We start from the raw sequence: 7,481 nt of genomic DNA, 5'->3' as shown, positions 1-7,481 counted from the left end.
TAATGTCTGGGATAAAGTTGGGTTGAAATCAGGTGCATTATCACATGCAGCCCCACCCTTGGAGATGGTGTGTGTCCCCAGCTCAATGAGGAGCTCTCACGGTCTCCAAAGCGTCTCAGTGACCTCAGCAGCAAGGGAGGCTGCCAGCAGGAATTTCACTGTATGATTCGTGCTGTGTGGGCAGGAGCTATCAAACACCCTTTCCCCTGGAGGTGGGGAAGCCATATAAAACCAACTGATTAAGCTGATCAGTCAGAGCTGAGAGTGAGGAGAAGTTCTGCCTCTGAAATTCTCACTTGCAGCTCTTTCTTCGGCTTTCTGAAAGAGACCGGGATGCACACGAAACCCAGGGCTGACTTGCTCTCAGTGTTGCCTGACTGTCAGACAGCCGTGATTCATTTCATCACATTATTTTGTTTTGTCCTTGTAGAGATCAAATGGAGTAACAAGAGCGGGTATAAACAGTCGTGTGTAAACTACGTTATAGTTTGTCCACTAAATGGAGATCATGCGGTTGTTAAAAATGGTGCTGGGATCCCCGTCTAAGTCATGGAAATGTTGTAGTTGTTCAGTCACTCAGTCGTGTCCAACTCGTTGCTACTCCATGAACTGCAGCACGCCAGGCTTCCCTGTCCTTCACCAGCTCCCGGAGTTTGCTCAAACTCATGTTCGTTGAGTTGGTGATGCCATCCAACTATCCTCTGTCATTCCCTTATCTTCCTGCCTTCAATTTTGGAAATGTTAGACCACAAAATATGAAGTGAAAAAAATAAGCAAGATACAGAACTGTGTACACAGTAGGAGTTCAAGCTTATATGGAAAAAAAAATGTGTCCACACCCACCCTGAAGCAGGAAAGGGATATGAACAGACTAACACTAACCATCCCTATTGCACGGTACCCTCAACTGTGTCTACAAAACAGTAATGAAAACTGCTTCCAGTGGGGGGATGATGAGCATTTTAAGTTTCCTTCTTTATGACTTTGTACTCTCCAAGTTTTACCTATTAAATGTATATTGTTTAATTTTAAAAGTGCAAGAAGGGACTTCCCTGTGTCTAAGACTCCACGCTCCCCATACAGGGGGCCAAATTCGATCCCCGGTCAGGAAACTAAGATCCCACATGCCACAGGGTGTGGTCAAAATTAATAAAACTTGTTTTAAATAAAAAATTGGACCATCATCTCCCTACTTGGGAAGCAGCAGTTAATGTTTGAGGGCGGGACGGGGGGGGAAGTCCTTCACCTGAAATTAAGGAATAAGGAACAATAAGGAAGCATGATAATGGTGAATAACAGTGTCCACCATAACAATCACAGTACAATAGGACAAGCAGAGCCCTTTGGGCTAGGTTGAACAACTAGCAGTTTATTCTGCATCCTGCATCCCCAAATGAAACAAACTTTTGCCGTCTTCCCTCTAGAGCATCCAGCGGTGGGATAATCAACAGGATAAGTACAGGCAGTGAAGCAGGAAAGCATCTCCACTAGGAAGATGCCAGCAGCAAGTATGGCGAGGGCTTTCCCAGCAGCTACAGCTTGCATCCGTCCAGCCACCGTGCCAGAGTGTCAGAGTGCTGGCAGTTGAGAGTCCAAGAGGGCCTACAGGGAAGAAGGCCGGGGAGCGTGAACCAGAGAGGGCTCCCTATATTGCAGCTCAACCCCCACTGGCCCATTTACACCCCTTGCCTGATGCCTGGAGCATTTGAGTGGGCACAGTTCTGAAGGCTTTTGTGCATCCCAAGTACGTCTCTCTCCATGGTTCCTCCAACCCTCGCAGGCGTGAGCATGAGTGCTCCCTCCATCTGCTATACAACACCCCCTTTCTCATAAACCCCACACTGTGAGATGGGGAGGCTGAGCTGTGAACTGTGAAATCCTTCTCCAGTCCTGCAAGGCATTTTTAACCTCCCTGAAGGGAGCATCGGAGAAGTTCTGTGACATATGTGGTGAGTACTCGGCAGATTCTAGTTCTGAAATGGGAACCCCTGTCCCCAAGCCAGGGCCCTTTCCATGCACCTGTTTCACCCTTCACCTTCCAAAATTCCTTCCAGCTCCTCAACCCTCAACCCTAGGTCAGCTGGACTGAGTTTCTCTACCCTTTTCTCCTGGTGCCTGTAAACATGACCCTGCCTATTCCCAGCCCCTTGGCCAGCTTCCAGACCCCACGTCCTCCTCTCTTATCCCAGAAGCTGTTGGAATCACCAGGCCAGCTGCAGACCATTAGACATCCTTTTAGTTCATCTCATCCCTTGGTCGGGTATGAGGTTCCATGTTAGGTTGTCCCACAGTTGGAACAGGGGCTGGGGTCCCCTGGCCCCTCGTGGCTGCAAAGCAGCAGGGAGAGCATGCAGAGACATATTTGCAGAAATCACAGCACCCTCCTTAGCCCTGAGCAGGCATTGCAGATGGGACTCCTGAGGACGTCGAGGAGGAAGGAGGGGTGGCCTGGGTCTTCTCCCATCCTGTCCACACCAGCTTCACAGAGCAGCCTGATCTGAGCTTTGGAAAAGCCACTGCAGCTTATTAACTTAATAAGAGCTCACTCCACTGGGAATTCTGGGGAAGTGAGAAAGCTTGATCAGCCTGGCCCAACACATTTCTACTTAGCGCCACACAACAAAGATGATTTTATCTCATTAGTGCTTACCCTAGGGGGCCAGCCAAGCTTCCAAATTAACTGGAAAGTCAAGACTATGTATGAAAGATATTTCAAACACTCAGAAGACAGTTAACATTAACAAGAGGATTCCCTCTTTAAAATGCAATCTATTAGTGAGAAAATGGGTTAAGGCATAAGTGATGTCAAGACTACTGACTAGCATTTGAAAAATACGAAGCTGGATTCCCTATCTCACTTTTCATATCAACGTAAGTTTCAAGAAGGACTAACAGTTAAGCATTTTTGAAATGACAATTCTATTTTATGATTTATTTAACAAAAACTTAATATAGGTTATTTTGTGCCAGGCACTGTTCCAGCAGAGAGAAAAACATGGTTTGATTTCTTTACAGTCTTTCATCTTAATCTTGGCTCCATCTTGGTTGCTACGCATCTAACTAGGAGATGTATGAGACACGTAAAAGCAACACTGCCCTATAAACCCTGTAAAGGTGGGGACTGGGTTTCATTTGCTCAGGTATAACCTACAAGCCTGGCTTAGCGCTTTGCATGGGATGCTGCTGCTGCTGCTAAGTTGCTTCAGTCATGTCCGACTCTGTGCGACCCCATAGACGGCAGCCCACCAGGCTCCCCCGTCACTGGGATTCTCCAGGCAAGAACACTGGGGTGGGTTGCCATTTCCTTCTCTAATGCAGGAAAGTGAAAAGTGAAAGTGAAGTCGCTCAGTCGTGTCCAACTCTTAGCGACCCCATGGACTGTAGCCTACCGGGCTCCTCCGTCCGTGGGATTTTCCAGGCAAGAGTACTGGAGTGGGGTGCCATTGCCTTCTTCCTGCATAGGATGCCGCCGCAGCTAAGTCACTTCAGTCGTGTCTGACTCTGTGCGATTCCATAGACGGCAGCCCACCAGGCTCCTCTGTCCCTAGGATTCTCCAGGCAAGAACACTGGAGTGGGTTGCCATTTCCTTCTCCATGTGTTCTCTAGGACATAAGCAACATGATGAGTTTCCCTGGTGGCTCAGTGGTAAAGAATCCGCCTGCAATGCAGGAGACCACCTGCACTGCTGGATATGTGGGTTCGATACCTGGATTGGGAAGATTCCCCTGAAGAAGGAAATGGCAACCCACTCCAGTATTCTCACATGGGAAATCCCACGGACAGAGGAGCCTAGTGGGCTACGGTCCCTGGTGCCACAAAGAGTCAGACACAACTTAGCAACTAAACCACCACCACCACCACCCATCTAAAGTCACACACTAATGGGACCTGACGTGTGGGTGAAAGTCAGGAACACAGGCTACTTACCATGCTCCCATCCCTCTTTTTCCTTTTACAATTATCTTGGCACATTCAATTGTCCTCTTTAAATCTGGATTCAGTAAAGCTGTGAAGAAAATGAAGTGGAATGATACCACGTCACCACTCAGCAGCTAAGTCAGAGGGATATCAAGGGAGCTACCAGGAGCTCACGTTAGAGAGGGTTTTTATTCTTTTTTTTTACATTTTATCTCTTAGGAGGGTTTTTTCAGGGTATTTATTCTACCATAGTTTCATCACAACACCCCATACCACCTCTACTACAGATAGTTGCATATTTCTCCCATTGGATTCTGGAGATAAACACACATCATCTTCTTATGAGGTATACAGTACAGGCCTGTCTTCTCCCAGTGATCACTTCCACCTGTCAAAGTAGCAGCCTCTGCTTCCCTTGAGGAAGAGTGTCAGTTATACTAGGCCTAGCCAGAGCTGCCTGGTCTCACCCCTCATGCTCCTCCTTGCCTCCTTCTCTGCCCATCTGGACATGAGTCTCCCTCGCTGCATCCCAGGCCACGAAGCCCACAGCCCTCTCTCCCTGTGGACTCTGGGCAGTGCGGCATAGCCTCCTGTGACCCCATTCTGGATTTGGCTCAGCCCAGCCTCCGCCAGGCCCTCCTCCTCTCAGCTCCAAACTTGTAAACTCTGGTCACTGGGAAAGCAGCCCCCTGAGCTCAACGTGGCTGCCCTCCACCCTCCACAGCCCCCAGCATGGAAGGAGGGACCTACCAGAGCAAGACATGTGGCAGCGGTTCCTGCCGTGGTCACACCAGTCATGGTTGCGGATCTGAAAGAGGCCATAGCCGATGAAGTCACTGCGCGAGTTTTCATAGACAGCCATAGGGTTGAACTTGCTCTCAAAATAAGCCAGGCACACCCCTAAGATGGAACAGACAGGGTATGGCTCAGAGGAACACTGGGGAAGCCTGGAAAGGAGCTAGTGGTTAAAGAGGTGAGGAGAAGGGTTGAGAGGGGCCACTCACAGTTTTCAAGGCTGTAGCCCTCAAAATCACTCAGGCCTCCTTCATGGAGCTTCTTAGCCACCACGCAGCGCCCTAGAACCGCAGTGTCACTTGGAACCACCAGGTACCCAATAAGAGACAGCACCATGGACGCCTTCATCCTCCTGAGCTCAGGGTGCTGGCTGGTAGGGGAGAGGATGGAGTCACAAGCAATCCCCACTGAGATCACAGGGACCCTGGCAGAAGAGAAGGGTGCTGTGGGTCTGTGGGTCTGTGGGTATATGACTCGGTATGTTCAGAAAATGGAGAGGCCTTCCTGACTTAACCACAATACTTAGTTCATCAGAGTCCTGCCGTGACTAACACAACGGCTACTGTCATATTGGATTATTCCACCACTGCTTTTTATCCTGGAATACAAATTCTGAGCTGTGGCCTTAACCTTTACGCTGTCTTGACCCCAGACTTTCTACAAACGAAACTCCAGGGACCTTGTCTCTTGTCCTCACAGGGAGACCTGGTCCAGTCCAGAAGTGCCACTGATTCATTGGAAATGGCAGAGCAGTCCCTTCGCCTCACAGAGCCTCTCCTTTCACACCTCTTTTCCCCTTGTTCACCTTCACACCGTCACATTCACCTTGCACGTTTCCTTTCTTTGTATATGCACATCTCATCTCTACCACAGGTCCTTTGCACCTGCTGTTCCTTCTGCCTAGAACATGATTTTCCCCAACCACCATAGAGCCTGCCCTTTCCTGTTCACAGTCTCAGCTCAAACAAGCTCACCAACTCAAATAGGATCACTTGCCCACTGCCCTATCACAGAAAATAGCTTTTGTTTTCTTCATAATACATGTAAATTTCAGAAAGGTCCTTGTTCATTTTTTCATTTGTCTACCTCCCCTGTCAGAGTATAAGCAGCAGGCATGCAGGAACTTGGCCTGTCTTATTCTCTGCTTCATCCTCAGAACTCAGAACAGACCTTGAGACACAGTAGGTCCTCAGTGAATCTTTGATGAGTGAATAAATGAATGAATAAACAAAACCTCCTCTTCCCAACAGAACTGTCATCGGATGAGCAGTAAGCGAATTTGCTGATAAGCGTCTCCTGCAGCCAGGGATCATCCTGCCTGTCCCAGTTCCTGCCCAGGATACACCCACTCACCCTTCTTCCGAGGCCCTTGGTGCCTCCTCAGAGGAAAGGGAGAGCAGCCACTCTGGCAGCCTTTCCTTTATTGCAGGAAAGTTGCTCTATCTACACTCTGGACATTTCACTGCCTTGATAACCCATTCGCCTTCACTCAAAAGCTTCCAAACCGTAAGTCCTTCTTCCTGACCTGCTTTTCTAGAATCTTTTCTATGACATCAGTTGCTATGCACCAGAATATTCCGACACAGGGATCAGTTGGTCACCAACGCATTTGTATTAGTTTTCTATTGCTGCTATAACAAGTTACCTTCAGCTGAGCAGCTTAAATAACACAAATGTATTATCTTGAAGTTCTATAGGTCAGAAGTCTAACATGGCTCACCAGGCTAAAAGCAAAGTGTTGGCAGCATTGTTCTCCTTCCTAGGGGACCTAAAGGGGTCATTTGGGTGGTTGGCAGACTACAGTCCCTGTAGCTGTAGCACTGAGATCTCTGTTTCCTTGCTGGCTATCAGCTGAGGGTCATTTCCAGCTGCTAGGGGCCATCTGCCTTTCTAGGCTCTACCTCTTTCTTCTATCTTCAAAGATGGCAAGGGTGCTTAAAAACCCTCTTTCACGTTGAATCTCGCTTATCTCCCCTTCCACTGTTGAATCTCATGGACCACTTTCTGCTTCCTCTCCCACTTTTTTTTTTTTTTGGAGGATACTTCCTTTACAATGCTGTGATGATCTCTGCTGTACATCAACATGAATCAGTCATAATTATTTATATATATCCCCTCCCTCTTGAGACCCCCCCCCACCCCAATTCCACCCCTCTTGGTCGTCACAGAGTAGCAGGCTGGGCTCCCTGAGTTGTACAGCAGCTTCCCACTAGCCATCCATTCTACACGTGCTAGTGTGTGTAGATATACTCTCAAGGGCTTCCTAGATGGCGCAGTGGTAAAGAATCTGCCTGCCAATGTAGTTGACGCTGGAGATGCAGGTAAATGTCAATGCTAGTTTCTCAATTTCTTTTAGCCTGTCCTTCCCCTGCTGTGTCCACTTTTAAGGCTACATGTGATTGCATTGATTCACCCAGACTCTTCAGGATAATCTCTCCATTTACATCATTTGGAGTTACCCACAAACAAACTTCTGCCAGGGGGCCTGGACCGGAGGCATGAGGGTTATGGTCATTTCTACTATGAGACATCCACACTGTGCTTCTGGGAGTGTTTCCAAGGAAGCAGCCCTAGCTGGTCCCTGGGATCCCTGGAAGCTCTGATGCTACAATCCCTCTCCAAGGGATAATGCATCATCACTCATTCTTCAGCGGCCATGACCTGAACGGAATTTGTATCAGGGGAGAAAGTTGTAGCCTTGAGAGTGGATATTATATGAGCTTATTGTTATCCAGACACTCTCTGGGTTCTGGGAGTGGACAGAGAT

The 7,481-nt window shown here is 48.3% G+C and overlaps 1 protein-coding gene across 1 annotated transcript; it reads right to left on the bottom strand.

The window, feature by feature from the left end:
• Positions 1 to 1,532: 1,532 nt before the first annotated feature.
• Positions 1,533 to 5,062, bottom strand: LYZL4 (lysozyme like 4). Its single transcript, XM_052648739.1, has 4 exons — positions 4,924 to 5,062; positions 4,670 to 4,819; positions 3,929 to 4,007; positions 1,533 to 1,602 (listed from the first exon to the last, which is right to left on the bottom strand). The coding sequence occupies exons 1-4, from the start codon at positions 5,060 to 5,062 to the stop codon at positions 1,533 to 1,535; spliced, it is 438 nt and encodes a 145-aa protein (XP_052504699.1).
• Positions 5,063 to 7,481: the final 2,419 nt, after the last annotated feature.

Source organism: Budorcas taxicolor, chromosome 1 (genome assembly GCF_023091745.1).
Source record: "Budorcas taxicolor isolate Tak-1 chromosome 1, Takin1.1, whole genome shotgun sequence".
In the NCBI taxonomy this organism is placed as follows: domain Eukaryota; kingdom Metazoa; phylum Chordata; class Mammalia; order Artiodactyla; family Bovidae; genus Budorcas; species Budorcas taxicolor.
Note: the sequence above shows the minus strand (reverse complement) of the source record. Positions and strands in the feature narration are given on the sequence as shown.